The sequence below is a fragment of the Urocitellus parryii genome, chromosome 9, assembly GCF_045843805.1.
Source record: "Urocitellus parryii isolate mUroPar1 chromosome 9, mUroPar1.hap1, whole genome shotgun sequence".
NCBI classification, from domain to species: domain Eukaryota; kingdom Metazoa; phylum Chordata; class Mammalia; order Rodentia; family Sciuridae; genus Urocitellus; species Urocitellus parryii.
Window position 1 is genome coordinate 115,469,585 of NC_135539.1, and position 23,893 is coordinate 115,493,477.

The 23,893-nt window shown below is 39.1% G+C and overlaps 1 protein-coding gene across 7 annotated transcripts in view; it reads right to left on the bottom strand.

Annotated features, from left to right (window-relative positions):
• Ppp1r12b (protein phosphatase 1 regulatory subunit 12B) overlaps positions 1-23,893 on the bottom strand; it is a 204,054-nt gene that overhangs the window by 15,179 nt on the left and 164,982 nt on the right. For 6 of the 7 annotated variants that reach the window (XM_026397107.2, XM_026397109.2, XM_026397114.2 and 3 more), the window contains 5 exons: positions 12,215-12,231; positions 8,702-8,840; positions 7,657-7,761; positions 4,150-4,203; positions 2,707-2,757 (listed from right to left, as the gene is read on the bottom strand). In XM_026397107.2, coding sequence (XP_026252892.2) covers positions 2,707-2,757; positions 4,150-4,203; positions 7,657-7,761; positions 8,702-8,840; positions 12,215-12,231 — 366 coding nt within the window. The remainder of the gene's footprint in view (positions 1-2,706; positions 2,758-4,149; positions 4,204-7,656; positions 7,762-8,701; positions 8,841-12,214; positions 12,232-23,893) is intronic. The other variant, XM_026397105.2, reaches the window with a different exon arrangement.

Sequence of the window (23,893 nt, forward strand, 5' to 3'; positions counted from 1 at the left end):
AAAAATAGGCACCAAAATTACTCTGTGTCCTTGAACACTTCCTCTTTAAAGGTTCACTGGAGGTCATGGGAGCATAAACTGCTCCCTACTGATTGCACCAGGGAGATTTGAGCATCTGTACAAATATGCAAAAATATGGAGACCAACAGGTCCAGCCTCTACTGGGTCCCACAAGATGGTTGCATGCACTGTTGGCTGGCTACCTAATACACACAAATTTTGTCCACTAACTACTCTAGAAAAGTTGGTCACAATGAAAAATAGCCTGAATAGAGAACTTGGAGCTGAACAAGGATTTTCTTTGATTCCTACAGAGCAGTGATATTAATTGGATAACTTGTATATTTGAAGTTTTTGTTTTCAAAGAAAGTATAGACACCAATGCAATGTTGGTGTGACTGGAGGCTCTGATGTTCCTCCCCCTTAGTCCTCTAGGGGGAGCTGGACAGTTTGTAGATCTGGTAGTACTATATGATTTGAGCAATCTGTTTAAGGGCTTTAGAGCCTATAGGCATTTATTCTCCCACAACTTTGTAATTAGGAATGGAGAAAAAAAGGCAATGACTGTGGGGGTATATTTTTAACTAAAAAAATAAAAAATAAAAAAAAAAATAAAAACCAGTCTTAAAACAGCTTATCTACTGGTTTGGGGGCCAAAACCATCATGATCTGGCTCCAGTTGATAATGTAAACAAATTGATTTTAAAGTTGTTGGCAAATGGCTTCTAACTAGAGAGAGCAAACACGTTCATGTACAATAAACTCTATTGAGAAAAGAAAAGAACTCATGACTTACTTTAGGAAATCATGGTCTGACAGGATAAAGAGAGAGAGAAACATGTAAACTTGTCTCAACCACAGGATCGAGAGCAACTAGAACACAGGAGGACTTCTGTATTCTGCATTTTAGAATGGGAACAGAAATAGGAAATGATCTCAAGTTCTCCACTTTTGGCCACTTTCTGGGTCTTTGTGTGGGGTCCTGTGTGGAGACAACTCAAGAGTTTCAGGACTGGTGGGTATAGGTTGGTTCTGGACTCCTCAGTACTTGCTGGGAGGCACCAGTTTTGGCTTCATTTACATGAGGATCCACATTTTGGTCCTTCCTTCCTTCCTTTTTCTTTTAGCCATTTCTTAATGAGCATCACTGACAGGACAGCTACCGAATAGCAAAGTACAAATGGTATAACTCAAGGGTTTCGAAGATGGAATAGTCGCCATGCAACCAAGAGATGCTGATCCATCCATCTGGGACTATTTACAATGCTCACATGCCACGCTAAGAGGGCGAGAATAGTTCTGAATGTAAGTGAGATGGGTTTAGAAAAACCAGAAGATGAAGAGGTTTAACAGTGGTAGGGTATCGTCCTATCATCTCAGGAAAATCAACCATATATTATAAAGAATAACAGCTGGATGCAATATAAAAAAGCACATGCCTATAATCCCAGCAACTTGGGAGGCTGAGAAAGGAGGATCACAAATTCAAGGCAAACCTGGGCAACTACAACTTAGAAATATCCCATCTCAAAATGTAAAAAAATAAAAGAGAGTTGGGGATGTAGCACCCCTGGGTTCAATCCCAGTAGTGCCAAAAAAAAAAAAAAAAAAAAAAAAAAAGCAATAGGATCTTATGAAAACTATGACCTTGTCATGTCCTGAAAGCCCCCCACACCCCCCAAATTAAACATAAGCCTTTGGAATAATAAATGTGTCTCTCAAGGTGCTGTAACTGTATATTAGGGATACCTACTATTCACAGAAAGAAATTTAGGGATATGCCTGAAACTGAATTAGTATTCTTGTTTCCTAGCTGATGAAACCTGGGTCTCACCCAATGAACACTTGGCAGCAGCACAATAAGATCCTTGAAGAAAGAAAAGAAGCTTAGCAAGCACTAGGTGATTGTGGCCATGTGGCATCAAGGCCACTGTGGGGATGGGATGCAACACAATCATATCCAGGTGGCTACCCTGAGCAGCTTTGTATCTTCCCCTTCCATAGTAGTGAGTTGATTCCTTTCAAAATATTACCAAATCTTAGCATTCAAAGCTGCAAAGAATGGCAACTGTTCAGTAAAGTGCCCAGTGGAGGCTATATCACTTCAGGTCATGGTGAAGGTTGAGAGGAAAACAGCAAGCCTGAAGTATATCTGGTCGCATGAGCTTATTCTAGTGGGACAGTGCCAAGCACACTGGAACACTGCAGAGGAAATGGACTGGGGAAGGAAATCAATATGTGAATAAATTTTTACTCTGCTACAGAATGACTCAATCTGTGTTCTTTCCTGCAAAGGGCTGGGTTAGGGAGGCGCAGCAGGGAGGAAAGCCTGTGGACATGCGCAGGCTTCACTGAACACCTAATGGGAAGCTCTGCAGAGTTGGAAACGTGTGTACTAGTCTTTTTATTTAGCCTTTCAAGGGTGAAGCCATTACTCAGAAAACCTTACATGTTCAACTTGGGTTTACCTCCAGTCTTCTAGAGACCTCCCTTTAAACTGGGGGCAATATGTGGACATCGAGGTGACCACAGTAGATTCTATGTGAGCTGAGAGTGCCTGGGAAACCTCCTCTTCACATATCATCTCTTCCTGGGAGTGTGGAGTTTGTGGTGAATTTCAGAGAGGGCAGGCCTATGCTTAAGTATCCAGTCTTGGCAGGCATTTAGAGAACAGGCATACAAAGAGAGAAAAAAATCTCTTCATACCTTCATCTCTTCTTCCATTTCTGACATTTTCCGCTCCAAGGCTCGTCTCTCCTGTTTAGAAACAAGGAGCCTGTTGAACATGTAATGGACCTACAGGCAGCCACGACACACCTCCCAGCTGCTATGGGATCAGCAGCTTCATGGTAAAGGGTCTGTCTACTGACTCAGACAAACCTTACCCAGATGTGAGCGCTCCTTCATCCTGTACCTGTGGAATGAGTTACTTCACTGATAAGAATCCCAGGATCTCTAAGCAACTAAGTGAGACCCTATCTCTGAATAAAATGCAAAATAGGGTTGGGGATGTGGCTCAGTGGTTGAGTGCTCCTGGGTTCAATCCCCGGTTACCCCCCCACCTCAAAATCCCAGGATCTAATTCTTCTTGCAAAACATCAGAAGACATAGAGGGAAGCAACTTGCTTACAGATGATCAGACCAGGGCACTCTGAGTTATTCTCTGCAAGTTGGAAGGTTTCATGGACTTTCAAATGACTGCAAGTAGCCAGAATCCTTGCTTTCTATTAACAAAAATCCACCATTATCCTCAGTAATATCCCAAGCCCCCCAAACAAAATCTTAGGGAACTGCTTCTCTCATGACAGGGAGATGGTTTGCAAGGAAGTAGACATCACTGTCTACTAAGAAACAGCATCCCTACTCCAAGTTCCTGTCTCCCTCCATTTCTTTCTCCCAGCAACTAACTCTTATTTTAGCCTGAATGCAACAGAGAGTCCTTGATCAGATGAGATACCAAGGAGGTTTGGCTATAGGCCAAGGAAATGAAATATAAAACTTAGCTGCTTTCCAAATTAAACATACAATAAAAGGAGAGATGGGAACATATTATATCCCTAGGGTCAAATCTAAACTAGAGCTCATCAATAACTCTAATTGAGTTTTCCCAATCCAAGAATGTCAAATCCCAGAAAAATAGCTGAGTGCAGTTGGAAGGAGGTCAGCAATTGAACCAGAGAGTGGGATTCTGATAGTTCATGTCTCAAGTCAAATGAATTAAATCAATGGCAGAGGGTCCTGTTAAAAACTTTTCTTTTTAAAGTGATGAGAAGGGCAAAGAGCCCTTGTATACGTATGTGTGTATGTGTACGTGCGCACGCACGCTTACGATGATTTACAGTAAACCAAAATATATTATGGCTATGTGTATGTGTGTAGTTGTGCCTATTGGCAGAACTACAACAAGATGACCTTCCAAGAACCCTTCCCACCCTAAGACTGGAATGTGTACAAAGTACTGAGGAAGCCAAAAGGACTAGCAATCAAATTACTGTCCAGAATCAGACAAAAAGAATTTCTCATCAGGCTGGGAATGGAATGTGGCAGAGTTCCTACCTTCTTAAGATGAACTTTTTCCACTGGCATAAACAACAAAGTTAGGGAAAGTCAGAGAGAGAGATGAAACGGGAAAAAGAGACATGCACGTACCCGTTTCTCCATTTCTAGCATTGATGATCTGTCAGAGGTCTTTTCTTGTTTCTGCTGAGCAGATGGAAAGAAAACACTTGTTACTTCAGTTCTTTTGCCAGGGGAAACCCAGTCTCGTTCATCTTCACCACTGGACACTCAGAAGTAGATGGCCAGGCTTTGGGCTTTCACTTTAGCAAGTGTCCCAACAAATAAATTCTGATAGATCACTAAGCCTAACATTATTTTGTCTCTGAAGTTTGCAGGATTCCCACTGATTGGGGAGGTGGATAAGGCATTATGACACTCCAGAAGTCACATGTGCTGGGTGTGGAGGCACATTCCTATAATCCCAGCAGCTTGGGAGGCTGAGGCAGGAGGATTGCAAGTTTGAGGCCAGCCTTAGTAATCTATCAAGGTCCTAAGCAACTTACTAAGACTCTGCCTTAAAATAAAACATAAAAAGGGCTGGGGATGTAGCTCAGTGGTAAAATACCTCTGGGTTAAATCCCTAGTATCAAAAATCAATCAATCAATCAATCAATCGTACAAAGACATTAATCAACACTTACCCAACTCCCTCTCCCAGTTCTCTTTCTCTCTGTCTCCAGGGCCAACTATCTTCTTATGTTGTACTATCCCTCTCCCTTCTTTTCTATGAGTAATATCATAATCCAGAGGAAATGAGAAATGGGTTTTCTACTTTCAAAGGCTGGAGATCCTTGAACTTGAAGGCCCCATGGCTCTCCTCTAAACAATCCCTTCTCCCATTCCTTCTGTCTCACAGGCACTAAGGCCATTTTCCTTACAGAGCACTGGTCTCTGTGTGTGCTTACACTTCTTGGGAGCCCTGCTTTGAACACAGCACTTCCATTTTTATCTGTTGCATACCCTGGACTTTCAGTTAATATTTTATCTGCATAAAGGATTTAGAATGTATACATCAGACACTAGAAAGGCAATTTGTCAATCAATGGAAGGGTAACTGATGTGATTCAGCAATCTGTATATGGGGTATAATTGGGAGTTCATAACCCACTTGAATCAAATTGTGAAATATGATGTATTAAGAACTATGTAATGTTTTGAACGACCAACAATAAAAAAAAAAAAAAAAAAAAAGAAGGCACTGAAAACACACACACACACACACACACAAAAGAATGTATATTTTAGATCACCATTGACTTTTAAGTTACAGTTTTTAGAAGGGTTAAAAAGATGTGGCTACATACCCAAAATGTAGAATAAACTCAGATAATAATCCTGCCTTATATAAGGGAGTAAAAAGGAACCCTTAAGTCCCTTTTGGTCTTAGCATTACAGAACAGGGAAGAATTTCTTACATTCTATAGACATTTAATAAGTAAAGGTGATTATTTTTATTTTGCCTTGTGCCAGGCTCAGACAACAGTCAATAAGTATAGAAATTATGCTGGTTTTCTGGCAGAGGTTACCCTTTCCTCCCAAAATTAAGGAATAGCCAGAACTAACATTAATCCTCGGAATCCGGCTCCTGACCTGGGCTTTCACCTTCTGCTCTGAAGGTCATGGCTATGTGCCTTAATATTCCATCTATAGTAGGAAGGGTGCAGAAGGAAAAGAGAAGTTGAAACTGGGATTTGTGCAGATCCTCTTTAAGTCTCCCTTTCCTAAGCCTGAGAAACTATGTTTAAATTCATGTATACAAAGAACTAGTTTTTTTATTTGCTTGTTTTGTTTTAAATGTTAAGCCTGATAGAGTTTAGGTGAACCTTCCATGTAAAAACACTGTGCGTGTCCATGTGGTAACTGTCTCCATGTAAATGTATGAGACTGACAGGCTCCCGTCCACTGTCCTACCAAACAACTCCATTTTTGGTAAACAGAGAAAGAGTTTGTAGTGCCACCATTTCTTCTGAATTTCAATAACTTATATTTGGCAAAACTAAGTATATTTTGACACACCCAGCAAAGCAGTTGGCTGGAGGGTAAATGCTATTCCCCAGTGACTAGGAAAGGCTGATTTTATTTTTAATGTCCATGCATGTCAGTGTCCACAGCTTGCTAGGCTGCTCATTGCTATGAAGCGAAGGCTGGGGGATAGGCTGTGAACCCCACCCAATAACTAACTGCCAGAAGCTAGGTTTTTCCTGTGGTTCTTCACAGTCCTGACTGCTCCTTATTTTTCTATAAAATATAGCCCAGTAATAACTGACAAAAACCAGATCTGTATTTATCGACAGATGCCAATACTTGGCACAATTCAGAATAAAAATTGGACCAGACATCTCCTAAGGATCTATTATAAATTAGATGTTTGACTGGCTCAGTAGTACTGAGATGAAGAGATATCTTAAGGCTTACCCTGCCTTGGGGAGGGTTGTAACTGTGTATATTTGTATTTTTTTTTCCTCTTAAATTGACAGAGGCCCCTCTCAGGACAGGCCAACTATTTTGAGCCTGGCTAAGCCCTTTTCTGGTCAGTGTGGCTGTCCTAGCTGTCTTGCTGGGATCCCACACAGTTTTGTGGCACTATCTTCTACATGCTGGTGCCCCTTGCTCATCCCATGTCAGAGGGATGCTGTTCAGAGGGTATTTGACTACCCCGGTCCCCACCCATCCCCACAGTTTAGTACTATTCAACTCTATATTTTAGTCTTACTTTTGGATCGTATCAAATTACCAGATTGACTAGCCACCTCTGGTTTTCATTTCACGCTCTCCTTGTAAAGAGTCATTTTTACCTCAGATCGGCTTTTCAAATTCTTAGTCCCTAGGCATCTGGGGTCTAAAACTCAATAGGTTTCCAGTTAACTCTGCAGTAACCTAAGACAATACTTGCTCTAGCTCTCAGCTGCAGGGTTTATTTCACTAGTGATGAGGTCATTACCTCTACCACCCTCTAATGCATCATCTAATAAAATCAGGCCCAGCAGTGAGAGGAAATGGATATCCTTGCCTTCCCGCCTACCAGCTCTTTATTTCTAGCTGAAGAAGGGAGTAGCTGGGGAGACAGGAAGGAATCGTTAGTTGCAGTATGGAATCTTTACATCAAGACCTAATCCCGGGTTCCAGCAGCTCTTCTTCCCCTGATGTGCTACATAACCTAAGCAAGCCACTCTTGTTTCTAGGCCCAATTTGCTACCTTTCTGTACTCGGGTATAGTGTCTTGCAGATCCCTCTTCAAATGGTGATGTGCATATGAGCTGCACTGAAACACGAGGAACAAGTCAGAAGAAGCTGTCTAGGACTGATTGTGCTGTGCTAGTTTATGCTTTTCTACTGAGAACTAATTAGATAATATTAATTAATTATTAGCATTTAGACCATCAGAAGTTGTTCACTAAACTATCAGTTTTCAATTTTAGGTTAAACACTGACTGAATCCTAAATTCAAATTAGAATCCAAGGGAACTCCATTTCACTGCCTCTGATGAGGCCTGATTTTGACTCCATCTCATGTCCTGCCCCTTAGATCCCTAGTCCAGGTTGTCTGCTGATATCAACCCCTGTCTCCCCATCTTCTTTATTCTTTCCTCTCCTTACCTGGGCCATCTTCTCAAGCTTGGATTTTATATCTGCTAGCTCTAGCTGGGCCTCCTGAAGTTTGGTTTTCAGTTTTTGGTTTTCAGTCAGGGCACTCTCGTAGAGCTGGGGAGGGGGAAGCAGAGTCAGGTCACTAGGGTGGGGCTTCCCAGAATCAAAACCCACACAGTTTGATCACATGAGAATGTCTGGGGCTCTCTGCTCCAAGCCAAGACAGTACCCTAGGGGCAGAAGACAACTAAGTGTGGGGATCAGGGCACATTCACAGCCACTGCTCTCTGGCTTCTTGAAGGTGATGATCTCACATGCAGAACACAGAGAATGATGCTCTAATTTCAATAATGTTAATCTTGGGGGGAAAAACCCCAGTCATCCACTTTCTCCTATGTAGTACTGACATTGCTTAAAAGTGTGGCTTCTCATACCAAAGAGATTAGTTTTGTAACTGGCCTAGGGTGATTTTTGTCAAGTTCTACTTAATAAAAAACATCAACAAAGAAGAATTTCTTTAACCAAAATGTTTTTTCCTGGTACCTCAAGTGCTTGAAAGGGAAAGTTTTCAAAGCCTACTTCTGGAGCTAGATAGCAAGACAAAAGGAAATGGACTATAAAGTGATTCGAATCCTTTCCAAGCCCAGACAATGATGATAATGATGAGGGTTTTTTAAAAAAAACTAACATCAAGAAGTATTTAGCTGATATTCATAGGATCTTATTAAAAGCACATGTTTATTAAAAATAAGTCCACCACATGAGTCTCAGGTTTAGACAGAACTATAATTTTTTATTCTTACAATTCTTATTTTCTTACTTTTCCCCATATATGTAAATATCTGACTCTAGGCAAAAACTTACTGCAATAAAAAGAATTTAAGGGTCTTTATTTAGCTGGTGGAGAGGTAAAGCAAACAAAGAAGACTGTAAGCAAGGAGTTGTTACTTAAGTGTCCTTTTCCCTGCTTACTCACGCTCCTTTTTCTATCCTGGGGGAAAAGGCTATTTATATGTTGTAACCCAAGAACAGGAAAATTGAAAAACGACCTTACTTTTTTATAATCCCTGTTGCTGTCCTCTTCCACACGGCTGGTCAGGCTGGCTAGACGAGCCTCCCGGGCTTCCCGACGGGCTCTTGCTGAGGCTCCATAAGAATCACTGGTTGTAGGGTTACCACCTCCTGATTCCAACCTGTGAGATGTAATGTGAATGGTAAAAAGTACTTTTGAGAACAAAGTAGTGAGGGGAAGATAGAGTTCAGGAGTAGTCTGTACTTTTTCTAAGATATTTGTGAGGGGAGGCCAAAAACGATGCATGACATTCCTTCCTTGAATCTCTCAGAGAGCATTCCTGGATCTCATGGCTACACTGTATCCGTGTGGAGCTTAAGGAGGGAAGCTGTCATTTGCCAAGAATGGAGCTTACTTGAAAAACTGGTGGTTTGGACACATGTGCTGACTTAAATCTTGGAGCTTTTCAATTAGTTTGGGGTTGAACAGCTTCCCTGAAAAGTGTGCTTTTAAAAAGCAAAAGTTTCTTGGATCTCAATGGCTCTTGGAAAATGATTACAATTAACTGTCGTTGAATCAGAAACATGTGGAGACTGAGCTGGAGGCTGAATGGAGGAGGATGGCCTGCAGGGCATGATACCTCTACTTCATCAGTGCACTGAGATTGGCTGGAATCCCAAACATTCCAGGGTGCTACAAAACGCCCAAACAGCTACTTTCCGACCCTCTTTTCTGTATTCTATATCAATACTTATATCTATAACCAAGATTCTTATACCTTCCAGAAACTGAACTTCCAAGAGTGGTTTTATTTCCAGTATTGGTAAGTTCATTAGAGGAAGTCAGCTAATTATGGTTAAAGTGTATAATTATTGAACTGATCCTAAATACTGGTTTATATTTTCCTGAACTTTGCTTTTTGCAAACTAGAATGTGTCACACACGAAAGTGCTCTGGACAAAGCAGCCCTGCAGAGCTCTACGGCCCTGAATTGGGACGGTTTGAAGCTTCACAGCTGTGGGACTTGCATCTGATGTTTCTGTGGTACCTACTGTCAAATCTAGGGAGGGGGTAGCTGAAATAAGCATTAAGTATTAGAAAAGGCAGAAAAGCAATAAGGTTGAGGACAGAGAGGGGAGAGGCGAAGTAATTAGCTCCTAAGGACAATAATGGTCACTTTTCTTTATAACATTCTTTTTATTTCTTTTGTTAATAGAAATCTTTGTATTGACTTCTTTTTACTATAAAAGCAATACATTAAAAGTAATACCAAAAAAATAAAAAAAAAAGTAATACCAAAGGGGGCTGGGGTTGTGGCTCAGCAGCAGAGCACTTTTCTAGCACTGGTGAGTAAGGCCCTGGGTTCGATCCTCAGCACCACATAGAAAACAACATCTGAGATAAAGGTTAAATTCTTTAAAAAAAAATTTAAAAATTAAAAAAAAATAATACCAAAGTATCTACCCCATAATTTTGCCCAAGGAATATAACCACTATTAACAGTCTAGTTCATCTCCTTGCAGGATGTCAACACAAAAATATGTTAAAATATATATTTCTGTAAATAAAATTAGATACTGCCTATTGTCTAATTCCTCTTCCTTCCTACACTTATTATTATGATTGTGGGCATCAGCTAAGTAAAAATAAATTTGTTTCTCATAAAAATGACTGCACAGTCCTTTCCATGGTTTTTGGATAATTTAATTAATCTTTAATTGATAGCCACATATTATTTGTTCTGGCCCAGACTGGCCTCAAAGTTGTGATCCTCTGGCCTCAGTCTCTTGAGGAATTGATTTTAATATTCGGGGGGTTCAATATTTTTGGTTATTCATCTTCTTCGTTTTGGCATTACCCACTTTGTGGCCTTTATTTAGCAGAATCTTCATCATCTTCTTGTTATTGGTGGAGCCTCCAACATGGTAGGGTTTTTACAACTAACATAGCTTAAATTTTTTTTTTCCTATTTTGCTTTTTGTTTCTATAGTATCTTTTACTGCAGAGATTTAAAATTTTACGTGATTAGATTTGCCGATTTTTACTTTTATCATATAATGTTTAGGAAGGTCTTTCCTATATAAAATTATAAAATATTTTACTTTTTTTGTTGGAAAGCTTTTTTCTCTAAAAAAATTATAACCCATCTGAAATTGCCTTTTTGGGGTGGCATGAAAGATACAGTTCCCAAATAGTCAATTATCTCAATGATCACTTAATGAATAATTGTTTCCCCAATGAGATGAAAAGCCACCTCATACACATGACTTTGTGGGGATTATAGATTGTGTTCCATCATATCTTTGTTTATTTTTAGACCGGTACCTCACTGTTTCAATCATTGCAATTTCATAGCATACTTTAAATCTATAAGCAAAGTCTCCTTTCATGAATGGCTATTAATAACACAACAGAGTTCATAAAAGATTAACTATAACAAAATACCACGACAAAATGCCACTCTACCAATTCTGTAAAGCTGAGTAAGCTTCTGCTAGGTTAGAAGTAAATTACTTATCCTTGGCTGGTGCTGGTGAGAGGGCGAGCAAAAAAAAGAATACACGTAAAACTTAGCACACATTAAGGGAGAACCAGCTCCATCACCAAGCAAATTATGAGAAGACTCATTTGCCCTGTGTTGTCTCATATCTACATCTTCCCCCAGTCTCTTCTTAATTTCTCCATCAGAGGAATAGTGGAAAGGAGAGATTCAAATGTGTATCTCCATAATTGCTATTATTTTCTTCTTCCAAAAGATCAGTTTTTGGTTTATTATAATTTTTTTGGTGCTGGGGATTAAACCCAGGAGCACTTTACCACTGATCTACATTTTTAGTCCTTTACAGGCATACAACTTTGCACCTGGCTAGCAAGATCAGTTTTTATAACCTTCTTATTAATTGAAAAATTTCAGAGGATCATCCTCTAAATGGATACCTTCCCTTAATGTTTCTGCAACTGCAAAACAGGTCTTTAGTTAATTTGACAAACTGCTGCTGAGCACCATTTAGATACAAGGGATAAAGCTGGACTCACTGTTAGTGACGGCATCTAGCCTCAATCTCCGTTCAGGTTTCCACTATGCAATGAAGCCTTCCCTACACCACCAGATTAAGTTAACTGCCTCTTTTTTTTTTTTTTTTTACTCTCACATTTCCTGACCATACTTCTAAATGGCATTTTCTACATTCTATTGAAATCATCTGTCTCTCCAGTGGTTTGTAAGCTAATTGTGGGTAAGGATATTGTCTTATTTGTATTGTTTCCCTACTGCCTAGCACAGTGCCTGGTACAGGCGCTTTAGGAAATTAATCTAGTGGTAGTACACAAGGTGAACTAGAAAAAGGAGACTGGTGGCAGGAAGGCGAACTGAAAGCTGTTCTATTACTTTGGCAGGAAATAATAAACGTTAGAAATTATTGTGGTGGATGTGGAAATGAAAAGGAAGAAAATGATGTGGGGAAATTACTAAACCACTATATAAATCTAAATTTAATTAGACATATATTTACTCATAATTATTAAACATGCATATAAAACAGAGAGGGTTCTTACCTAGAAAGTCTTTCATGCTAGAGAAAGGAAACAAAAACAAAAACAATTAAAAAAAAAGGAAAAAAGAAAACAGCATTAGCAAGGGGAGTTATTTTTATTTCCATTTATAAATGCATTTTTTCAAATCAGATGTCTCAAACTTCACAGCTGGAGATAGGGTTGCAATTTAAGAAAAGCAATTCAACCAACTGCACAAAAGGCTACTTAGCTCAAGCTCACATTTGGTATTCCATGACTCAGCAGACCTGAGGCTTAGGGATATAGCATCTTTTTTTTCTTTTCAGGGCTAGGGTTGATCCCAGGGGTACTCTATCACTGAGCTATTTGTTTTTATTTCATTCTGAGACAGCATCTCACTAAATTGCCCAGTTTGGCCTCAAACCTGTGATTTTCCCACCTCAGTCTTCTCAAGTTGCTGAGATTATGGGCATGGGCCACTGCTCTCAGCAGGGACATAGTATCTTTTAAAACTAGAAGTCAGCAAAATGTAAAATGATCAAAAATTGACACCCCCTCCCCTCCAATAAGCCAGCCAACCAGTGTTTTAGGAGTGGATATCACTGATTTTCTGTGTGACATTTTTGATCATTTCTAATCTCAATATTCAGACTGTTAATTTCTTTCAGTTCACAGACCCCCAAACCTTCCCAGAATAAATTTATAAATGTTAAACTTGGGACAGTTTTCTGGTTTTCACCTAGATCTATAGTGAAGGTAGATAAGTGAGAAAATCAGAAAGGGAAGAAGAGTTCCATCCTTAGTCTCTAGAATGCTGATTAAAAAAAAAAAAAAAGAAAGTAAGTACTTTGAGGTCTCAGAAGGAAGGAATTTAATATGTAAACTATGATCTTGGTCACTGTAAATAAACCAACAAAAAGTGACTATGTCTATGTTTCCCATTTATTTATTTATTTTTATCATAGATGGCCTTTCCCCTCCTATCCCTTCACTTTTTTTTTTTAAAGAACTCACGCAAATAAATACTTACTTGATTTGAATGTATTTATTTATTTCCTCTTTTGAGGTGTTAAGGAATAACAAAAACTCCCAGGACAGATAAAAGAAGAAAGAAGAGATGCAGAAATGTGACAAAAATGTCACAAAACTAATAATAAATCCTTGAACTACTGAAGAGTTACTCAGTGGCACTGATTTGGAGATGGACACAATACCTTTATTTTATTTATTTATTTTATGTGGTGCTGAGGATTGAACCTAGTGCCTCACATGTGTGAGGCAAGCACTCCAGCACTGAGCCATAACCCCAGCCCCTTGTACACGTTTTCATCCTAATATAAATCTTGGAGATTCTCTTTTAGTAGGTTTGGAGTGGAATCTTCCTATCCCCCCAACACCATATTGGGAATTGAATCCAGTGCCTCATGTGTGCTGGGCAAGCACTCTACCACTGAAAAGACCTCCTTAAAATTTTATTTTGAGATAGGGTCTAAGTTTCCAAGATGGCCTCAAACCTGCAATCCTTCTGAGTAGCTGGAATTATAGGCATGTACAATCATGCCTGATGCCCTGGTCTGAACATATGTTTGTTTGTTTATTTTTTTAAGGTGGAGACATGTCCCATTTGAGATGAGGAAATCATTTAAAAAAAAAAGTATATAGTATATATTTAATGTCCTCATACACTTGGAGTTCTTGGAGAATCCTGAAATTTAGAAATCTGGAATTCCTGACACTTTTCCTCTCCTGTAATTATACATTTGTACCTGATCTTCAGGGAGAGTCATATCCCATACACTCAATGCATATCCCACACTACCAATGACTATTTTTTTTGTCAACATTATCCAAAGTTTTTTTCCTCTTACTTGAAGGCTCCCCTCCCCAAAGAGGCAGCTATTTTTTTCCTTTTTTTTTTTTTTTTGGTGGCGCTAGGGATCAAACCCAAGGCCTCATCCACATTACGCAAGTGCTATATTACCGAGTTACATCCCCAGTCCTAAAAGAAACTAAATTTTAATTATTTCTCAAGAATTACTTTATATATAAGCTGAGCATGGTGGTGCATGCCTGTAATCCCAGCTACTCAGAAGGCTTAGGCAGAAAGGAAGATTACAAGTTCCAGGCTGGACTGGGCAACTTTAGCAAGATTCTGTCTCAAAAAATAAAAAGGGCTGAAGATGTAGCTCTAAGGTAAGTGGCTCTGGGTTCAATTTCTGGTACCAAAAAAAAAAAAAAGAATTACTTAATATATAAAAAGGCTTCAAGAGTATTGGAGTGATCCTGAGAAGCTGGGGTGTTGGCATGTACACTCACTAACCTTGTAAGATCAGCCTTACAGGATCTGTGTGGATTAAAACTCACAGCCTAGGAAACCTGTAAATGGTGATATGTCAAATACCTATGTGTAACTGAGACTGAACTTCACATTAGCAAATGCCAAGAAGCTGATGTATTTAAGAGCCAACTGCATACAGGGCCCTGGAGAGGATATGGAGAAAGAAGTTAACTTACTACTCTAACCAGCATTAATAGTCAATATAGCATCCTGACAACTTAAAAATGAAGAGAAGGAAAGTGGGAGGAGCTGATATTTTAAGAGTATATTTCCTCATAATTATCACATCTAATTTTACTATCAGAGTGATAACTTGCCCAAGGTCTCTTGGCTAGATGATGTCAGAGTAGAAATTAGAACTCAGGACAGGCCAAGGCCATTCAGAAATATGAAGAACTAAGTTCCACTCAGTTTATCAAGCACCCATCATGCTCTGGCCCCATGGGTACTAACTGTGAATAAGATAGTGTATGTATTTCTCTAACATCATTTCGGAACTCATTTATTTCTGTAAGTCTTCTTAGTGGGAGCCCAGTGGTTACCTGTTATTTTATGGCCCTTTAATCTAGGAAATTGAGCTCACATACAACCAAATGAAACAGTAATTTAGGAAAACATTTAATTTCTCTTGCTGCTTCTGGGCATAAGAGCCTTCAAATGATATCATGCATTCAGGAGACCCATTCTGGATAGTCTCTCCAAAGATGAACTTCCCACATATTCTCTTGGGTATGGAAAAAGCGACTCATTTAAAAATCAAACTCGTCTGCTTTGTGTTTTCTGTTTCCTCATCCTACTGAAATATAAGCCTATTTCCATACGATGTGCACAGACTGAGGTCTGCTTAACTTTCTTACAATTAAATCAGGCCTGTTTTCTGGCTTTGTTTTTCCTGAAATGTGGGCCCTCACATGAAAATATCTTTCTTTCTTTCTTGTCTCCATTCAGTTTCTTCTTTGTAAATACCTTATTTGTTGGATAAGATTTAACAATATTTTTAGATTTAAATTTTGCTGTGTAGACTCTGGCAACTGCCTCTATAATAAAGAAATGAGTTTTTTTTCCTCACTAAAATGGAGGAAATTAGGATGTTTTAAAACCAGGTATGGATCTTGGCAACTACATGTATCAAAGCATGTGAATCATTTCCATTGATTAACTCAAGAATAACATGTAATTCACCTTTTTCATTTAGAATGTTCTAGAAGTACAATGAGGTTCTTTATGCCCTGGCATCACACCCAAGAAAGTTCTCAGACAGATATGTGAATATATAGTGTGGCTGTGTGTACTGTATAGCCTCTACTGAGGAGGGTGACAGAAAACGCAAACACTTAAAAACTGAAAAACACAAAAGACAGGTAATCACTATCAAGAGACAACCAGAGAAAGCTCACAGTCCCCTGGATATTAAGAGGCAGATTCCACAGGGTTTTCAAGCAGCTGAAGTTAATTTTTCCACAGATGAGAACATGTGGAGAAAGGTAACACTGTGGTGTTCACACTTGTGACTGCCACACCAATTCCTGCCCCTCCAGGCTTCCTGCACATGTTCCCTACAGATAGCCATCAGGAGCCTGATGAATGACACTCGCACTTCTACCTGCCAGGAGAAACTAAAAGCAAATATCACAGTCTGTTACCATCTTTTTGGACATGTTAAGATTCCTTGTCATCAATTACTCTTTGGGTGACCTTTTATAAAAATGTGCAGGTGATGAGTAATCCAATAGACAAAAGCAGTAGACAATTCACCTAAATCCAGATATCAGAGAAAAAAGAGCTTCCAAGCTAATCCTCCACCTTTCCTCACCATCTCTAACAGTAACCTCCAGCTTCTACCTGACTTTTGGAGCAATGTGGAAACCTTGGGATTGTTTTTCTTTTCTTTTCCTTTTTTTCCCCCTTTTTATTGTCTTCTAGGGCTAGTCTTAACAATGACCTGGGAAGGTTCATCCAATTAAAGGAGAGTATATAAACCTAAACCTCAGAGATTATTGAGGATGCAGTAGAGGTAACACAGTTACCTCAACACAAACAATATTATTTCAAACAAGGAAAAATCCCTGAAATTTCCAAAGGAGATGGTATTCACACAGTAAAAGAAACGGTTTCCTTTGAGTTTTTAGCCTAAAAAAAATATTTGTATAGGCTGGAAGGCAAGATAGCTTGAAAGGATACAGGATTTAGTGTTTAATTCCTCAGCTTCTGATAAAATGGCTTAGGTTTTTATCTCATATTTCCTGATTTTTACTGATAGAATACTCCAAAAACTATTGTTTTGCTTGGTTTCTTGATACCCAAGATAACTGAGGGTTTGATTAAAAAAAAAAAAAACATTCAGGAGAGAAATTTGGGTTTGCTGGGTAAAGAGGAGAGTGGCTGAATTGGTACGCAGGAGATTTAACCTCAATTTTTCCTCTTCATCCAGCTGTCACTCAAAGTAAGCACAGATCAAACGTTAAAACTGACACAGCTTCTCATTATAGGAAGTTGACTGCCAACCCTGCAGGGAGACTATTGAGTAAATCTAGAGATAAGATGGATTGGGAGTTTGCCTAAGTGGTCTCAGGGGAACAGTGAGCCAAGAAGTGACATCACAAGAGGCAAGCAGAACACAGAATAGTGTTCTTCCCAGAGAAGGCTGTTTTTACTTTTGTTTTTGCAGGACTGGGGATTAAACCCAGGGAACTCTACCACTGAGCCACATCTCTAGCCCTTTTTATTTTTTGAGATAAGGTCTCACTAAGTTGCTGAGGTTGGTCTCAAACTTGCAATTCTCCTGCTTTAGCTTCTTGAGTCACTGGGATTACAGGCATGTGCCAATGTGCTTGGCCAGAGAAGAGGGTTCTAATTGAGCTCAGCCTAGTGGAAAGGAAATATGGAGAAGATCTAGAACACAGAGATTAGGCATTCTAGCCAAATCTCTGACCCTGTGGAGACTGGAATGTGGGCTTCTCTTATCTACGTTCTGGAAATGGTCCTATTTCCCCATCCTCCCTTCTCTGCACGTTTGCTCCCTTTTAAAAACAGAACAGTTAGTCTCAGTCTACTCTTTAGGGTCTGGATAACTTATCTCTATTTAATGACATCAGATATTTTAGAAAAGGCATAGGTCTTCTATCCAATTTACAGACAACACACAAATGTATTATGCATGTGATCTAATCAGGAAGTGTTAGGAAGAACTTCTAGAAGTGCTTTTGTTAAAGATCATTTTGCTCTACTTTCCACTGAAGTCAAATGAATGAGGGCCATTAAGATGAACTCTCTGGTGTGTCTAAACTAGATAAAAATTGTTCAGAGAAGGAATTACTTTTTTAGCTTTAATGGCTCAAGTGGGGGCAATAGGTATTATGAATGGGACCCTGGAGTAGAAGTCACTAAAAGCTGTTCAGAGACTAATACATGAACACAGAGTTAATATAAAAAAAATAAAATAAAATGATTAGCTACATAGAATATGATTTTCAAAATGCCCCCAAATTAAGAAGCAGGGTCCTTCCTTTCATACCTCTTGAAATACTCCTATAATAATTCCATTGCTTGGGCCTGTTTCTAATAAAAGAACAGAGTGAAGATCACCATTAATTCAGATGGGCAATCCTAGAAAGGGACAAGAACCAGGCTGGTTTTGATTTGTGAAATGTGTAGGGTCCTCAAAACCCCAGAGGCTGGCTGGCTTAGAAAAATCCCCACAAAAGCTTTTAGCTTGAAAGTTATCAGGAGTACAGGAAGGCACATAATTAAAACCAAACTCCTTTTACCGAGTTTAAAATAAAATTGTGGCTCTGGAAAGCTGGGCCCAAGGGAAAGGAATGAGACCAAGTCACATGTCTACTGCCAAGGCTGAAACTGGTTTAACTCATGTTCCTTTGGAGTCAGGGCCTGACCCCACGGTGATGGGAAAAAAATCTCCTATTTACATTTTCCCTAAGAGGGACGAAGCAGAAAGAACATTTTCTATCATGTTTTTGTGTACTAGCTGAGCCAGGGGAAACAAGTTGAGCTATTCTGGGATGGCCTACAGAGAACCAGTCCTTCCCTTCAGGGTTCTCAGATTAATGACCTAGAGGAACAAGTAAATGACGGGAATGGGACTGCAGCAGAGACGGTCCTGACAGCCAGTGCCCCTGCAGATCTTATCACCATCTGAGCTAACTGTAAAATCATCTAATTTTTTAACTTCTCTCATCATTGTTTATTTGGTACCAGGGATTGAACCCAGGGGCGTTTAACCATCATGCCACATCTCCAGCCCTTTTTTATTTTGAGACAGGGTCTCACTACATTGCTGATGGCCTTTCTAAATTGCTGAGACTGATTTTTGAACTTGGGATCCTCCTGCATCAGCCTCCAGGGCCACTGGGATTACAGGTTAGTGCCACCATGCCCAGCAATTTTTTAACTTTTAAAGAGTCATTCTGAACAACAAATCCCATCAGTATGTACAACTATAATGGATCAGTAAAAAAAAATATATATATATATATGGACACCCCCCAAAAAAGAATCATTCTGGTTTCACCTATCTACCTACCTACCTACCTACCTATCCATCTATGAGAGACAAAAGTTTCCCAGCCTTCTCCCTTAAGGAAGAATACCCTTTGTAACTCACACCAACAGGACTCTCAGGAAGTTGAAACAAGCAGAGATTCTAGCTCTGAAGCCCATCTTATTGAGCCTGTATTCCAGTAATCTATGTGGGGATCTTGCATAATTTAGAAATACATGAATGGGTAGAATAAGAATTTCAAGATTTAAGCAAGTTGTGACAGTAGAGGACAATGAAATGAAGTCTACATTGTCCCCACTCCCCCATCTAAAAAAAAAACAAAAAACAACTAATGGTATTTTCTTAAATATCATCAAGGTTTCAATTGTACTATTTTTCTACTGCTGCCAAAATAAATTACCACATTGGATTCAGGGATACAACTACTAAATTTTTATCTTTTTAATTTTGAGACAGGTTCTAGCTAAGTTGCTTAGGGCCTCACTAAGTGCTGAGGCTGGCTTTGAACTTGTGATTCTCCTGCCTCAGCTTCCCAAGCCTCTGGGATTACAGGTGTATGCCACCATCCCCAGCAAAACTTCAAGTCTTAAAACAGCCATTTGTTATCTCACAGTTTTGTAGGTCACAAGTCTGGCACAGTTCTGCAGGCTTCCCCACTCAGGTTTTCAGTTGGCTGAAATTAAGGCATCTGCAGGATGGGCCTCTATCTGGAAGATCTGGGGAAGGATCTGCTTTCAAACTAGTTCATGTTATCAGCAGAATCCAATTTCCTGCAGTTGTAAGTCTCAGGTCCCTGTGGCTCTGCTGCTGTCAGCTGGTGGCTGCTCACTGCTTGCAGGGACTCCCACATTCCTTCTCACTGGGCCCCTTCCCTCTTCAAACCAGCAATGGTGCACTGAGTCCTTTCCACACTTCAAATTTCTTGCTTCTCCTTTTGTCATCGGCTGAGAAAGCTCTTTGCCTTAAGAGACTCACATGATTAGATAAGGCTTACCAGGAAAAGCTCTCCTAACCTAAGGTCACTTTTGTGCTTAAATATAACCTAATCAATGGGAGAACTATCTGGTCATAAATACAGGTTCTGGAGACATCTTTAGGGAGCTATTTTCGACTATCACAACATGGTCTAGTTTTATCTATTGCTTCATGAAATTAAGAAACACAGTTGGCTTCTTAGCTGCATTGGGTGACTGTATACACTCAGAATCAGAACCATGCTGAAAGCACTGTCTTAGGTGGGGAAGAAGTGTGCATCCATGTGAACAGGCATACATGTGTGAGAAAGTATACCTTTTCCAAGCAAAAATGACCAACCATTAAATCACATATAGCTTCACTGTATTATACTCCTTGATTTTTCTTTACTGACTACTTACTACACATGGAAAAATAGTTAAAAAGGAAAGTCAAATATAGTACCTACATTCAGTTATATTACAAATACTGTTGAAATTTTTCATACCTCAGATTATGAATACCCCATCAATTCTTTGCTTGTTATGGTGCTGGAAATTATACCCAGGGCCTCACACATCTACCCTATTGATTTAATATAGCATGCTGATAGAGATCAGGTAATGTCACCTCACATATTCTAGTATATCTTACTATATTTTAAAAGAAAAATCATTAAGTTCTCTACATGATAGAAGTAGACTCTCTGTTGTATTCATCATGCTACCTAAATACTATTGGCATTTTATAGCTCTTAGTTTCTTGTAGGCCTGTACCTTTTTTTGTAGATATTCCCTATTTCTGAAGAATTTCTGGATTTTTGGGGAACTCATAAAATGTACTTATTATAGAAGAAAATATATATAAATATACAAAGTCCTCCATGACTTTGTTTTCATAAACTCTGATGATCCACAAACACATGTGCTGGCTCAGGCATGTTCTCTATTTAGGGACTCACACGCTGTGTACCATATGTGATGAAAATGACCAACAGAAGAATGAGGAGCTCTAAAACTTGTGGTTGCAGTACATGGGTCACATTTTTCAGATGGTCATCTATTTTCATTTTCCCCATGGCTTGAAGTTTTAGGTTCACACTGGTGTGCACAGTCACCTTAAACTGCAGTAGCCCATGAAAATACATTCCAATGATTCAAAAATCAGGCTCAGTGAACATCTGAGAAAAGAAGCCTGATCACTCCCTCAAAAATATTTTTAAGGAAGACTGCATATAAGTCCTAAGTTTTGGAAATCCTTATTTAGGTCTTAAATCTCACTCTTTGACTTTAACAATTTCTCTAATTGAGTTTCCAGGTCTTACTCCGCTACTTAGCTGAGACTCCTCAATAGATGTGTTATTGATCACCATTATATCTCCTAGACAGCAATCTTTCCTTGCCCAAAGACTGGGAAAAGATGGGTTGCTATTATTATTTTTGTGGTGGGGATCAAACCCAGGGCTTTGTGCATTTGAGATATGCTCTACCACAGAGCTACATCCTGATATGCTCTACCACCGAGCTACATCCTCAGCTCATAGATAACCTTTTTAAAAAATGCAGTACTGGGTATAGAACCAAGGGATGGATGGACTTTTTAATATGATAAACATCACAATCTAGTAGCCTGTTTGGATAGCAGTAATTTAGATTTTATTTGAACCAAACTATGAATCAAAAACTTTTACAGGAGAATTGTAAGTCCAAAGCCAGCCTTAGCAATTTAGTAAGACCCTATCTCAAATAAATAAATAAATAAATAAATAAATAAATAAATAGGGCTGGAGATGTAGCTCAGTAGTTAAGTGCCACTGGGTTCAATCTTTTTTTTTTTTTGCTAAGAGGATAGTGTGGCTCACTAGACTTTACATTTCAAGATGAAATAAATACTTGGGACCTAAATAACATAAGGTAAACCTTTTTACTCCTCAGTAGATTCCACAGAAGGTTAGAGACTTCCTTTGTTTTTAATTTTTTCCCCTGCCTCCACAGAAACCAAACGAACCAAAAATAAATAAATAAATAAATAAAATAAAATAAAATTTGTCTTCTCTCTTTTTTTCTTTGAGATGGGATCTTGCTATATTGCCCAGGCAGACCTTGAACTCATGATCTTCCTGCCTTGGCCTCTCAAGTAGCTGGAATTATAGGCACGTGCCACTGTCCAACTGAACCAATATATCAATTCATCTATTTTAGAACTATAAATACATAGAAAATTATAATAAACAGGAATCTTAATTAACTTGGAAGAATCTTCAGAAATGATTCTCTAGTGTGTGGTTTCTGCTTTCCAAATGACCAAATGGGATAGGAGCAGCATTCAGTCCCTGTATTTCACACCTGTGTGTGCTCAGCCTTGCCCATGGTATACTTAGAGTAATAAAATGTGTGATTACAAAATCTAAGACAAGCCTCTTTGATCTCAAAGAGCTCTTCCTGGGAAGGAAAGATAAGCACAGCCATGAAACACTTGGAGGGCAATGCAAGAAACAACTGATTGAATGCAATCAAACACTAGACTACATGGTAGCTACAATAAGTGAAAAGGGTAGCCAGGAAAGGGAGAATGCACTATTGACTAGAGATTTTGGGCAAGGCTTTATGGAAGATACAGGCCTACTGGACATATTGTCTTGAAGTTTGAAACCAGTGGTCACAAAAAATGACCTTGTCATATGTAATTGTTAAGACTATGGCACAAATTGGGGCATTGCTAGGGCCACCGCTGTCCTAAAGTGCCACACTGCTCTGAAAGGTGATAAATGAAAGCTTTCTTTGATTCTTCCACTTTTTTCTTTTTTTTTGTGTGTGTGTGGTACTAGGAATTAAACTCAGGGGGCACTTGACCACTGAGCCGCATCCCCAGCTCATTTTTGTTTTTTATTTAGAGACAGGGTCTCACTGAGTTGCTTAGTGCCTCGCTAAATTGCTAAGGCTGGCTTTGAACTTAAGATTCTCCTGCCTCTGCCTCCCGAGCAGCTGGGATTACAGGCATGCGCCACCATGTCTGGCCCGATTCTTCCACTTTTATATCGCCACAGAAAAACTGCGTCTTCAGATACACAAAGTTCTTTGAATTTAGGGGGCTAAAATAGCCTCCCAGAGCAAAACAAGTATTTAAAATGTAGACCTTTGTGAGAGGAGCAGTTATTTATTTATTTATTTATTTATTTTTTGGGAGGGGGGAGCAGGGGCAGGGTCCTTCAGACAAGAAAAGCCTCAGAGTAATTCAGAAATTGTTATAACATAATAGGTTCTGAGCGGAAGCATACCTTTGTATCAAAATTTATTTCTATAGCAAATTAACAGCATAAATAAAATGAATTACCTGAATACTTACAAATGGCTTTAGAGTGATTGTTTACATACAATTGACAGATGCATTAAAAATACTTTTCAATCACAACATTTAAGGGCATAGGAGATCTTTTCTCCTTTGCAAAGGTAGTAAGTAGTCAACAGTTACATTATTGACAGTTAAAAATAATAAAATATACCCCAAATTCTGACTTTTTCTTTTTTTCTTTTTTTTTTTTTTTTTTTTTACTCATTTAGGTTTGTCTCTTCCTGAATCATTCTGTAAGGTTTTTCCTCCTTTAAACTAAGTTTTTTTTGTCATTGTCTCCCTTTCCAAATCAGATTCAATACTCAAGGATACTGGTGACAATCTAGGTGCCATTTCATGGAGAGACAGCAGTTTCTCTGGAGCAGTTGTTACCCATCTCACTGGTTAACACAGGCTCCAGAGCCAAGCTGCTGGCTGCAGCATCACTAGTTACGTGATCTTAGATAATTTCCCGACTTTTTTCTGTCTCAGTGTTCTCAGAAGTAAAACGGGGGGTTAATGGTACTTGATATATAAGGTTACCAAAAGTATTAAAAAAGATAATAAGTGTGTCTGGTAG